Here is a 14,461-nt window from a genome sequence, read left to right on the forward strand (position 1 = left end):
GCTTCTCCTGGAGTCCTTTTCAACTTTCCCTTTCGTTTGATCATTCTTTTACCGGACTTCTTCATGGAGGCTCTACATGATGGTTCATCAAGGATTTAATTCCTTCTCGAAGTGTTCATTGAGATTCTTTTCAGAGGAGCTCAATTTTTATTCATCTTGCAATCCGGAGTGCAATTGTTCTCTCTTATCTTTTGAGGTGGTAATATATCATTCTTCATTCACAAGAATGAGGTAGTTAAACCCATCACTTTCTTCCATGGAGTTATCTTGGTATAGTTTTCACCTAAAGCCTTCCATTGGGAATGTAGCTCTTTGTGGTGATTATCTATGATCCAAGTTCTTCATCTATCCTCCCGGCGAAATAAGTTTCTCGTCTCCTTGTTCATATCAATCCAATCTATTATTTTTTGTTAGTGGCAGAATTTCACCTCATAGTTTTGAGATGTTTTCCATAAGCCGACTATAAGTTTATTCGTTTCGTTGTTGGTTTTCCAACAACTTCGTTGTATATTTCTTGGAAGGGTGCTTTCCAAGATCAATTGTGGCACAAGTTGCCATTCCTTCTCCGTTCTCTTATTCCGACGATCTATCTTCTATTCTTTCTTCCGGAGGCTTCGTGATGTTGCTCTCCTCACTCATCATCTCGAATTGTGAGGACTATGTTCTCTTCGTGCTTATCCATTTATCCGGAGTGTTGTGTCCTTTGCTCAAGTCCTTCTCATCCTATCAAGTCTTGCATCTCTTTTCAACTAGAATGTTGCCCAAATTGGTTCTCCCTTGTTCCTCTTTTCTAACGGAGAGTTATCAACTTTGTTCATCTCCGTTGCATTCTTTCTTTCAATTTGTTCAACCTTCCAAGGTTCTTTGGTTTCACTCGGTTGTCAAAGAAGCAACTTAGTTTTACCTCTTCTCTTTCTCTTCCATTTTTCCCTCCGGTGACATTCTAGATCTCGGGACGAGATCCTCTCGTAGTGGTGGAGTGTTGTGACGCCCCAAGACCGGAGCTTCAGATGCCTTCCAGGGTTTCCGAGATTCATTGTGTGATTTGTTTCGTCTGTTGCATTCATCTTTGCATCATGTGCATTGCATCATGTCATCATGCAACCCGTTTTAAAACTCAACTAAATAAATTGCATAGATCGTTGATCTATTTAAATCGAGGGAACTCACATGGTGGTTTCTCTTTAAAACATACCCTCCCAATATTTAGAAAGCTATTTTAAAGTATTCCATTAATTTGGAATTATCCGCAACCCACTTGCATGTTAAATCCTTGACCTTTCCTTCTTCCGATTTTCGACTCTCAAACTTTGTCGGTAATTCTTTTATCTTTTTTCCGGAGCTATACCAAAATTCTCAACATTTTTGGGCACTCCTAAAACCTATCCTAGTTCAAACCTTTTGAATTAAATTCAAAGAAATTTGAATTTATTCTTTCAATCTTGGTCTTTCCTAATTTCTTCGATCAACACATTTTTGCATGAGTCCAAGAAATTTAACCTCTTGCTCAAATTCGTTCACTAACCTCTCTTTATTTTTTTCTTATATCTTTTTTTCTTTTCTCTTCATGGTAAAGAGAAGAGGGAAGGAGAGAGGAGCCCAGCCAAGCCTCTGGCCACTTGGGCCTCCTAGCAGAAGCCCGCCTAAGGTCCAGCCGCCGGCCTCTCTAGGGTAGCCCCTCCCTCTCTACTGGGCCGGCCCAAGGCCAAAGTCCACCTAACCTAACCTAACCCTTGGCCCGACCACTCCCTCTCCATCTCTCCCTGCATCCCTCCTCCTAGCGCCACCAGAAGCCCACGCCCGACGCTCGTTCCTACTCCTCTCGCTCGTCTCCCTCTCCTCATCTTGTGCCGCCGCCCACGCGCAGGAGAGCGATCCTGATCCCGCAGCGAAGCCCCTCGAGCACCCAACTCCTACGCCCCTACCTCGCTTCGCCTCTTCTTCCATCAATGTACGGACCACGCCGACACGCCTGAACCATCATGATGTCGCAATCCCGCCTCACTGTTCGACGACCGGCGCCGTCGTCGGCGCCCCAAGGGCCATCACCTTGCCCTGCTCCTAGATATCCTCGACGCCGGCCTCTCCTTCCTCCCGCGCCACCACCGAATGGCCATCTCCACCTGCGCCCTTCGCCCGCAAGGCCATGGCCAGGCCACCCCGGCCAGTCTCCTGCCGCGAGCTCCGCGAGGACCACGTCGCCACTCCGGCCAGTCTCCTACCGCCGCCCTGCGCTGTTCATTGTCGTCTTCCCCAGTTCCGGCGAGGCCCTGCGTCCCCGGACTCGTCCCTACCTCCAGGTCACCGGGATGCCCCGCCACAGAACACCAACACCACCGCAGCCCCGCGCCACCTCGCGAGGGACGACCTCTTGGCTGCCCGCGGGAACCTTGCTCTACTCCAGCCCCGACCTCCGCCCGTGACAGTTGCTGCTGTCGCGACTCGAGCTGCTGCTCCCTGCTTCTCCAACTACCGCCGCCGAAGACCCGGGTAGCAAAAAACATCAAGTACCTCTGACCGAAGACCAAGTACCCTTTAGAACGCCAAGTACCACGACGTACGGTGCCCGAACGTCCACCACAACAGCGCCAAGTTCCACCACCGACGACCATTTTGGATACGTCAAGACCCGGACCGACAAGTACCGTGGCACCGAAGACCTTTGATGCGTCAAGTCCCTTTTCGAAAGTGTACCACTACCGCCATCTTCGGAATCGCTAAGAACGACAAGTACCTTGATGCCCGATGCATAGAACAACTACCGTCGTCGACGACCCAAGTACCACTACCGTCGACCCTCGAAGACCCCGTGGATGTCAAGTTCCATGTCGCGACCCCAAACATCTATGGACGCGTATGACTACCGTTGCCCGAAGAACCGCGAGTCACAAGCGCCGTGAACAACTACCGTCGCCGCGATCGCGAGAACCTCTACTTCCTCCTTGAAACGTGAACGACTACCGTCGACCCCAAGTGACTCGGATTCATCAAGTCCTTCCACGAAAATGTGTACCACTACCGTCGCGAGTACCTCTACCGTCGTCGTGTACCCCCTACTTCCACTACCGTCACGAGAACAACTACTTCCTCTACGAACTCGAACCGCTCGAGAATGATCCCTTGGAAGGTATAACCATCGAGACGACGGTCGTGAACGAATGTTGAGTGATGTATGAGATGCTCGTGGTTGCACCGTGTCCGAGTTGTTCTTTGCGAGCTCCTCGTTGCCTTGCCATCGACATGTGAAAACCCGGTATTCGGGAGCACCCCATCATCTTGCATGTCACACTCACACCAACTTCCTTTTGCACCAGTATCCCCGTGGGCTACCGGATAACCGATATGTTGCCATGGCATCATTTTCGGATTCGTCGCCGTGGCACCCTTTCATTTCCGCCACGATAACAAATGCCTCATATCTTACCATGTCAACGTTTTCATAAATACTGCATAAAACTTCACATGTCATTCGCATCATGATAATAACATTTAGATGTTTAAAATTGTTGTTGCACCAAATTGATAATTGCATATGGGGATTTACCGGATTTGTTGTTTGTTATATCGACCCCATTTAAATTGTTTAGATAGTATAGTTTTGTTATGCTCCACCTCTTGCCATGTTAACCAACATTTAATATTGTTGAGTACATAAACGAGAGAACTAAATAATTGATGTGGTGTTCCGTCAATATGCAACTCCTTGCATATTGAGCTCCACTTAACTTGTAGTGTTGTTTGTGCACTTTGCCATGCCATGCTTCATTAAACTGGACATGCATCATAATTGTTTGTGCATCATGCCATGTCTATGTAGTGGTTGTTTACTATGTTGTTTGTTTCTTTCCGGTGTGCTTCTTCGGGTTAGGTTCCGATAACGTCGCGTTTGTGAGGATCCGTTCGACTACGTCCGTTTGTCTTCTTCATGGACTCGTTCTTCTTCCTTGCGGAATCTCAAGCAAGATGACCATACCCTCGAAATCACTTCTATCTTTGCTTGCTAGTTGCTCGCTCTATTGCTATGCCTATGCTACGATACCTACCACATGCTTTACCATGCCTCCCATATTGCCATGTCAAACCTCTAACCCACCTTGTCCTAGCAAACCGTTGTTTGGCTATGTTACCGCTTTGCTCAGCCCCTCTTATAGCGTTGCTAGTTGCAGGTGAAGATTGGAGTTTGTTCCTTGTTGGAACATGTTTATTCTTGGGATATCACAATATCTCTTATTTATATTAATGCATCTATACACTTGGTAAAGGGTGGAAGGCTCGGCCTTATGCTTGGTGTTTTGTTCCACTCTTGCCGCCCTAGTTTCTGTCATACCGGTGTTATGTTCCTTGATTTTGCGTTTCTTACGCGGTTGGGTTATAATGGGAACCCCTTGACAGTTCGCTTTGAATAAAACTCCTACAGCAAGGCCCAACCTTAGTTTTACCATTTGCCACCTAGCTTTTTTTCCCTTGGGTTTCCGGAGCTCGAGGGTCATCTTTATTTTAACCCCCCCCCGGGCCAGTGTTGGTCCAACCTGTCAGCTGTTGGTGGCCACCAGGGGCAACTCTGGGCTAGCCTACCGGAACCTTGGACAATCCGGTGTGCCCTGAGAACGAGATATGTGCAGCTCCTATCGGGATTTGTCGGCACATTCGGGTGGCTTTGCTGGTCTTGTTTTACCATTGTCGAGATGTCTTGTAACCGGGATTCCGAGTCTGATCGGGTCTTCCTAGGAGAAGGAATATCCTTCGTTGACCGTGAGAGCTTGTGATGGGCTAAGTTGGGACAACCCTGCAGGGTTTTGAACTTTCGAAAGTCGTGCCCGCGGTTATGGGCAGATGGGAATTTGTTAATGTCTGGTTGTAGAAAACGTGACACTTAACTTAATTAAAATGCATCAACCGCGTGTGTAGCCGTGATGGTCTCTTCTCGGCGGGGTCCGAGAAGTGAACACGGTGTTGGAGTTATGCTTGAACATAAGTAGTTTCAGGATCACTTCTTGATCACTTCTAGTTCATGACCGTGCCTTGCTTTCTCTTCTCGCTCTCATTTGCGTAAGTTAGCCACCATATATGCTAGTGCTTGCTGCAGCTCCACCTCTCATACCTTTTACCTACCCATAAGCTTAAATAGTCTTGATCGTGAGGGTGTGAGATTGCTGAGTCCCCGTGACTCACACATTACTTCAAAAACCAGATGCAAGGACCGATGATACCGTTCCAGGAGATGCGACTGAACTCAAGTGGGAGTTCGATGAGGACTCAGGACGATACTACGTTTCCTTTCCAGACGATCAGTAGTAGAGCCCAGTTGGGGCGATCGGGGACATTATGCATTTGGGGTTGTCTTTATTTTGGTTCCGTAGTCGGACCTTGATTGTATCTGGATGATTGTAATGATATATTTATGCTATTGTGTGATGTGGCGATTGTAAGCCAACTATGTACCTCTTTTCTTATTCAGTACATGGGATGTGTAAAGATTACCCCTCTTGCGACATTGCCTACAATGCGGTTATGCCTCTAAGTCGTGCTCCAACACGTGGGAAATATAGCCGCATCGTGGGTGTTACATCATTTGAACTTGCTTAACAAGAATATTATTCAGCTAAAATAACAAGAATGTTATTGCACAATAAATGCATCTAAATTAACACACAATCAAAATAAACATTTTCTTTTACCAACAAGGGACATCATAAGTCATTTAAATAGGTGCATGGATCATTTTAAACTACGACGAGACTTTGAACGAGAAAAGTGAAGGAAAGAGAGCCACGTATATATTACATTCAATCTTATACTTTATCTCATGCGTCACGTATATACAACCCATCCATGTCTTACATCAACATATCTCATCACCCCCTCCACATATAAATATATAGACCATTGCAAGTGCATAAGGAGACATAAATTTCACAAATTGCAAGTGCATAAAAAGATATACTCACCGTAGTGTTAAAATGCATCTTATATTTTGATATGAAGGGAGCATATCATATAGGATCCACAGAAACTAGCATGTTTATGAGAATACATATGGAAGCCACATAGTACAACACAAATTGTACATGCAGATACAAATGCTAGCAAATTGACCGCGCTCCCATGCATGCAGTCGTGGAGACAGGGCCTCCCCCCCCCAAGAGCATCTCTAGCAGACCCCTTATATCACGTCGACCGGCAAAATAACCGCTAGTTTACCATTTGCGCAAAAAAATGGCCCGAACAGACACTATAAACGCGTTCGACCCTTAATTTTTTTGAGGGGTGCGGTAAATTTCCCCCTTCGACCCATGAATCAACCGTCGTCGAGTCGTCGTCCACCCCGGATCAACCGCCACTGAGTCGCCGTCCACCCCGGATTCGCCGAGTCGAGCCACCCCCGGGTCGTCGCCGCCCTGGATCGACTGCTGTCGGTGAGTCCTTTTCTGCCCCTTCTAGTTCGACTTAGCGAACTATTTGTAGATGAATTTCCGTTCATGCTAGCTCGGGTGCGATTCGTAAATGGATTTGAGCCCTTGCGATAAAATTTTGCTCGAGGATTCGTCCTCGTCCAACGACTCGGACGTAGAGTCGCTGCTCGAGAGCCATCGGTTAGCAGATGGTGGTGGTGGTCCTCGTCGTGACTATTGTATTATAGCATTCACATTTTACCTTATATTGAATTCATAATTCTGTGTAATATGCAACATATGTGTGAAATTCAAAAAAAACACGTGTTTTTCGGATTGGCGCGGGCTGCGGTTATGCGGGGTCTGTTCAGCCGTAGCCCGCGTCAGCCTGCAAAACATGTTTTTCGCGAACCGTAAACACTCTATAAGGGTCCGCGATATAAGGGGTCTGCTAGAGATGCTCTAACAACTTAGGCCTAATATACATGTGAATAGGTAACTATTTGCTGCTAAAACTTACTTGCCTAAGAGCATCTCTAGCAGACCCCACATCCGGCCCCGACTCACAAAATAACCGCCAAAATGCAGGTCGGAACGGTAAAACCTGCCCGATCAGACACTCATTTGCGGTCGACCCGAATTTTTTTTGTGGGGCGCGGCAAAAGATCTCCCCCAACTTCTAGATTCACGAGCTGGGAGGACAACCCAAGCTCAGCCCCTATCCGCAGCGAGATTTGGCGGGAGGGACATTTCCGCGCGGCCGTTCTCGCTCCCCCACCCTCCGCCAGCAGTGCCCCGCCACCGCACGCTCCGGTGCATCTTCCCCGGCCGTCCTTCGCCGCCATGGATGACTTCCTGATGTCCCGCGCCACTGTCAAGGTCGTGCACGCTCAATCCCCTTGGGCGGATCTCCCCGTCGGCCATGTTGGACCCGCCATCACCCAAGGTACCGCCCGCCTGCCCGCAAGCGGCTGGGCAACGTGGTCGTGCAGGGCGAGAATCCGGCTGCCCCGGCCGCGAAGGCCTGCGCTCCGGACACTGATACGTCTCCAACGTATCTATAATTTTTGATTGCTCCATGCTATATTATCTACTGTTTTGGGCAATATTGGGCTTTATTATCCACTTTTATATTATTTTTGGGACTAACCTACTAACCGGAGGCCCAGCCCAAATTTGCTATTTTATGCCTATTTCAGTGTTTCGAAGAAAAGGAATATCAAACGGAGTCGAAACGGAACGAAATCAACTGGAGAAGTTATTTTTGGAAGGAAAGCCATCAGATAGACTTGGACTCTATGTCAGAAGATACGGGAGCTAGCCACGAGGGTGGGGGCACGCCCACCCCCTAGGGCACGCCCCCTGCCTCGTGGGCCCCCCGAAGCTCCACTGACGTACCCCTTTCACCCATATATACCTACGTATCGTAAAACTTCCAGAACAGAGATTAGATCGGGAGTTCCGCCGCCGCAAGCCTCTGTAGCCACCAAAAGTCAATCAGGACCATGTTCCGGCACCCTGCCTGAGGGGGGATCCCTCACCGGTGGCCATCTTCATCATCCCGGCGCTCTCCATGACGAGGAGGGAGTAGTTCACCCTCGGGGCTGAGGGTATGTACCAGTAGCTATGTGTTTGATCTCTCTCTCTCGTGTTCTTGATTTGGCACGATCTTGATGTATCGCGAGCTTTGCTATTATAGTTGGATCCTATGTTTCTCCTCCCCCTCTTCTCTCTTGTAATGAATTGAGTTTCCCCTTTGGAGTTATCTTATCGGATTGAGTCTTTAAAGATTTGAGAACACTTGATGTATGTCTTGCCGTGGATATCTGTGGTGACAATGGGATGTCACGTGATTCACTTGATGTATGTTTTGGTGATCAACTTGCGGGTTCCGCCCATGAACCTATGCATAGGGGTTGGCACATGTTTTTGTCGTGATTCTCCGGTAGAAACTTTAGGGCACTCTTTGAGGTCCTTTGTGTTGGTTGAATAGATGAATTTGAGATTGTGTGACGCATATCGTATAATCATACCCACAGATACTTGAGGTGACATTGGAGTATCTAGGTGACATTAGGGTTTTGGTTGATTTGTGTCTTAAGGTGTTATTCTAGTACGAACTCTAGGGTTGTTTGTGACACTTATAGGAATAGCCCATTGGATTGATTGGAAAGAATAACTTTGAGGTGGTTTCGTACCCTACCATAATCTCTTCGTTCGTTCTCCGCTATTAGTGACTTTGGAGTGACTCTTTGTTGCATGTTGAGGGATAGTTATGTGATCCAATTATGTTAGTATTGTTGAGGGAACTTGCACTAGCGAAAGTATGAACCCTAGGCCTTATTTCCACACATTGCAATACCGTTTACGCTCACTTTTATCACTTGTTACCTTGCTGTTTTTATTATTACAGATTACAAATACCTTTATCTACTATCCATATACCACTTGTATCACCATCTCTTCGCCGAACTAGTGCATCTATACAATTTACCATTGTATTGGGTGTGTTGGGGACACAAGAGACTCTTTGTTATTTGGTTGCAGGGTTGCTTGAGAGAGACCATCTTCATCCTACGCCTCCTACGGATTGATAAACCTTAGGTCATCCACTTGAGGGAAATTTTCTACTGTCCTACAAACCTCTGCACTTGGAGGCCCAACAACGTCTACAAGAAGAAGGTTGTGTAGTAGACATCAGGCACCAACGCCGATGCACGATCCCGGACAGCAACGGAGAAGGTCGCTAAGGCCACCGGCGTCAAGAGGAAGAGGATTCCGGCTACAAAGAAGCTGCCTCCTTCATCCAATCCCTCCGCCCCGGAAAGAGGTTTCGCGACGATGCCGCTCAATGGTGCTGCTCCCCCCGCAAGCGAGGTGTTTGAAGAAATGGCCGGAAGGTATGCGTGTTCGGTCATGGCAATTTTCTTTGCTTTTCGCCATTTTGCGATAGCTTGTGACTTGTTGTCATTCATTATAGCGGTGGTTCGAATAATGCAACTGTCGAGTTCGTGAACTTGTTGGACACCAACGCTATTGATATCGATCAAGCCCCGTTCGCCACATTCGACTACAATGAAACAAAGGGCGGCGTGGATGATCATCGTTGTGAGGAAGAATTGGAGGAGATCGATGAGGTAGCATATGAGCAATCGCAAACAAAAACTGGGAAAAGCCAGAGATCGAAGAACTACGCGATCTTGGAAGATCAAATTCTGATCAATGCATGGAGTGCGGTGTCTCTTGATGCATGCACGGGTACTTCTCAAACCGCCAAGAGGTATTAGCAAAGGATCTAAGATCAATACTTCCGCATGATGGCAAAGTACCGCAATAGGACTCCACGCACATTTCAGTCGCTTCAAGGGCGTTGGGAGGTGATCAAGCCTATGTGCAGCCGTTGGGCAGCTTGCTTGGAGCAAGTACGCAATGCACCTCCAAGTGGAACCATGGAATCCGGCTATGTGAGTTTGTTTTCCCTTTGTTCAAGTTGTGCATCATCATATTGCATCATATGAAATGATTGCATCATTTCACTTTGTTCAAATTGTGTAAAAAATTGCCCAACATAGATACAAAGACATGGAAGCTTCGGAAGGCAAATTCTTCAAACTAGAGCATTGTTGGGACTTGCTCAAAAAGTGTGAGAAGTGGAAGTTGATCGACAAAGAATGCCCACCGAAGATAGGTTCACTTACAAACATGGATGAAGATGAGGATGATGATGGCCCATGAAATTTGAACAAGCCCGATGGTGACAAGAAGAGTAAGGAGAAGATGAAGAGAGAGCACAAAGCATCGAGTTTGAGGGAGAATATTGATGCCATGGTGCAATCAAATGAGTTGATGTTGTTGAATTCGTTGAAGATCAAGAAAGAGTTGGTCGAGAAGAAGGCAAAGGAGAAGCAAGAAAAATGGCAATTGCTCAAGGAAGAGGGGCTGCGCAAAGCGGCCATTGAGGAGAGAAAAGCACGTGCCACTGAAAACAAAGCCATGTCCAAGTTGCTCGCCGAAGAGAATAAGATCATGACAATGAACCGCAAAGACATGAAAGACCTCACCAAAGAATGGCATGATATGGCAAGGAGTGAAATCTTGAAGAGGAAAATGGTTGTGTCGGCCAGTGCGTGTTACAGTGCCGGAGATGTTTTCTCTGGTGCAGGAGTTGGAACAAGCGCCGGAGGTGGATTCGGTGGTGGCGATGAACTTCAAGATGGACTCGATGGCGCGGAGTGAAGATCGACCAAGATGATGCTGGACGTGGTCGTCACTTCTGCAAGACCCTCTTTTGCGTTTGTCCTACTAAACTGAACCTATTATTTGTGCGTAAACTGTGTTATGTTGTTTGAATTTGAACTTATTTGTGGGAACCTATGTCAAATTCGAGAATTGGTGTTTTCGATTTACGGTTCGACGCGGCGGTGCCCAAGCAGACCCCGCAAAAAGCCGACCCGTAAAAAAGTATATTACACGAATATCCTTTTATACGGGTCCGTTTGGGGGGTCTGCATCTGCGGCCATCCGAGCCAGCCCGCAAAGGCCGTTTTTCGTGAACTGCAAATGCGTTTTACGGGCCGACCGGATGCGGGGTCTGCTAGAGATGCTCTAAGTATAACTCAGGTATTGTAACAACGAATGATTTATGTTGCTATCTCAAACATTATGTGTATCATATGTGTCCTCATTTATTTTCATGCATGACACATAGTAGTATAGAATTTATTACAATATTCAATCCTCTCTTTTTTATTTAATTCTACATCACCTCATCAAAATTGTCTAGTTTAAATATAAGTCTTCGTAGAGGTTTCACTCTACATACGGAGCAAAATGAGTGAATAAACACTCTAAATTGCATCTATATACATCTGTATATGTGGTTCGTAGTGGAATCTCTATAAAATTTATATTTTGAAACAAAGAAAGTACTAGTTATGATACTCCTACTAGGACCAACCTAAGAGTGAAATAATTATTGATCAGGCAAATAATATATATCTTTACCTACTAATAAAGCGACTATCGCTTCTGGTCGTTCATCATTAAAAGTACCCTTCAAGTTGATAAAAATTATCCACCAATGCCACTCGTAAGTAGAAAACGATTCATTTTTTCGGACCAAAAATCGTCGCCTCCTTCATTGTTTTATAGGGGAGCGACGAGTAGAATACATAGAAAAATGAGTGGCAGAGTGGTTGGCTGATCGATCTTCTGGCGATCAGACTAGGGTTGATCGATCTTCTGGCGATCAGACTAGGGTTCGATCCCTAGCTCTCACACTTTTTATCTTTCTTTTCTCAAGCATGTCCTACCCATGTATGCGTTCATGGGCCGGCCCATTTGTGGGGCTTTACTTGCTTGTTTTTTTATTTTACTTTTTTGTCTTTTCTTTTCTCATTATGTTTTCTTTCTTCTTTCTTCTTTAAATTAATTCGTTATTTTAATATTCTAAAAGTTGCGAGTTTTTAAAAATAAAATGTTTGAGAAATCATAAAATATATGTGAATTCAAAAATGTTTAGAAAATCATAAAAAAAAGTTGCAGATTCAAGAAATGTTGGTGGTTTTGCTTTTTTGTCTTTTCTTTTCTCATTATGTTTTCTTTCTTCTTTCTTCTTTAAATTAATTCGTGATTTTAATATTCTAAAAATTGCGAGTTTTCAAAAATAAAATGTTTGAGAAATCATACAATATATGTGAATTCAAAAATGTTTAGAAAATCATAAAAAAATTGCAGATTCAAAAAATGTTGGTGATTTTGCAAAACTGTTCGCAAAATTAAAAAGAATCACAATTTTGAAAAAAAAATGGTCGGGAAATAAAATCATGTTCATGATTTTGAAAAAATGATCGTGTATTCAAAACATATTCCGGAATATGGAAAAGAATGTACAATACATTTTAGAAAATGTTCACAAAAATAAAAATAAATATTTTGTTTTTTAATTTGTTTCCCAATTTTAAAGAAAAGTTCATCGATTCAAAAAATGTTTGGTGAGTAATAAAAATGTTAATGAATTTGAAACCGGTTCATACATTTAAATAGTTTTGTAAACAAAAGTAATGTTCATGATTATTTTGAGAAAATCATAAATTTCAAAAAAAATTGTGGGTTCGAAAAACTGTTCACTGGTTCAAAAGTATTTTATGTCTAGGATTTGATTAGTTTTTCGAAAGTCTTTATATGTCTTGACGTTGGGAATAGTTCGTAGTCAATGAGATTTGTTTTTAAAGTTTTAAATATTCCCTTGCGCAACATAATGACAAATGTGGCATACACTGACAAACTCATAGCCTTGGGATTTACCGCATCGAATATATTGTGATCACGTGGACATCGCGAACATCATCGGCTAGGGTGAGAAAAAAATGGCAACATGATGAGCCACTGTGTTAAAATAGAGTACACTCATATACCAGGATATTGGGTCATACTTATTTGGTTAGCCATAATTTTTTGTCTCCCGTTGCAACGCACGGGCATATTTGCTAGTATATAATTATAATAACATCTTATATTGTAGTGTCAAAAACGCTTTTATATTATGGTATGAAGGGAGTATATATTAGTCAAGATTCGTCACTTGATTTTTTGAACCTATCATCACTTGATTTGATCTACAGAAGAAGCTATGAATTGAACACAAGCCTGACGGAGCCTCTGGCAGTGATGCTTCTCTGCTAAAGTCAACGTGGTCACCACGGTATTGGCCTCAAGGGTCTTGGAGAGGGCGGTTTCACATATTAGCTTCAACCTTTGAATATCGTACCGGTCCGCAGCCGCAAGCAGATCCATGACAAGCTCCCTCTTACGGTCTCCGTCCACGTCGCGTATGGCGGCAGGGAGCGAATCCATGTAGATGTAGTAGAGGAGAGCGTCGAAGGCCTCAGGCTGCATGTCGTTGATGTCGACGCACCCGCCAGAGAACCCCAGCCCGCCGCCACGCACGACGCCCGCCATGAACGCCGGCGCCCTCATGGCCAGCACGGTGCGGTGGGCGCGGAAGCCCTGCCCTCCGACGAGGAAGCCGACGTCCGCCCCGGCCTGGGACTCGTACATCCTGGCGAGGTCGCGGTGCAGGTCCGAGGGCGGGTCCCCCACGTCCGGCGCGGCCGCCCGGGTGACCACGGTCGGGTACATGAAGACGGTGACCACGCACTCGATGACGAGGCGGTCACCGTGGACGAGCCCCCACGACGGCGACTCCAGCTTGCTCCTCTTGACGAACTTGCTGGTGCTGGGCGCGAACCTGCTGAGGTCGGAGGTGAAGAGCATGGGCGGGGTCCGCGACACCAGGGAGGGCGAGCCGGGGCGCTGGCCGACGACGGTCAGGTCGCAGGACGCGCGCACGCGGGCGCCGGCGCTCAGGAGCTCCAGGTAGACGGACACGTACTTGGGCTTCAGGTACCCGCCGGGGTAGTAGCGGATGTTCCAGTCGAAGCCGCCGACGGCGAAGGCGCCCGAGCTGATGTACACGTTGGGGCCGAGGAGCTTGTGCTGGCTGTACCCGCGGATGTCGAACACGTGCTTGCGCTGCACCGTCTCCGGGGTGCACGTCGACGTCGACGCCGCCGTCTCCAGCACCGCCTTTGCGCTCGACGCCGGCATGATGGATCGGATCTAGTAATAGATAGGCCTACGCGCGTACTCCTGTATAAGGAAGTGCCTAACAGAATTCCGTTATATCGGTCCGTGCTAAACTAAATAAAAGTATGTCGTCAATCACTGGGAGACTCTTGAACCCAGAGTCCTACCTACGTGCCGACTCAAATCACATGAGTCTCTTGGACCCGAGTATTTTGTAATTTCGTCTCCGCCGTGATGAAGTTGAACACAACTTTTTTTTGCGGGGTAAAATCAATTCATTACTTGAGTAATATATAACCTAAAATCTAAAAAGCGGCCGGCCACCATCTAACATAAACGGGCGGCTGACTCCTGGCCGCTCGATCCCGCCCGATTTGTCGCGCGCGTGGGCCAGGTGCTACCTGGTCGGGCGCTCTCAACGGCTGACGTTTGTCGCTATCCACTCGCGTCTACACCCTTCATCCTCATCCCCTCGCGTCAAC

The 14,461-nt window shown here is 46.3% G+C and overlaps 1 protein-coding gene across 1 annotated transcript; it reads right to left on the reverse strand.

The window, feature by feature from the left end:
• Positions 1-12,995: 12,995 nt before the first annotated feature.
• On the reverse strand, positions 12,996-14,000 carry LOC125513381 (BTB/POZ and MATH domain-containing protein 1-like). Its single transcript, XM_048678487.1, has one exon. The coding sequence runs from the start codon at positions 13,998-14,000 to the stop codon at positions 12,996-12,998; it is 1,005 nt and encodes a 334-aa protein (XP_048534444.1).
• Between the last annotated feature and the right edge of the window lie 461 nt (positions 14,001-14,461).

Source organism: Triticum urartu, chromosome 6 (assembly GCF_003073215.2).
Source record: "Triticum urartu cultivar G1812 chromosome 6, Tu2.1, whole genome shotgun sequence".
NCBI classification, from domain to species: domain Eukaryota; kingdom Viridiplantae; phylum Streptophyta; class Magnoliopsida; order Poales; family Poaceae; genus Triticum; species Triticum urartu.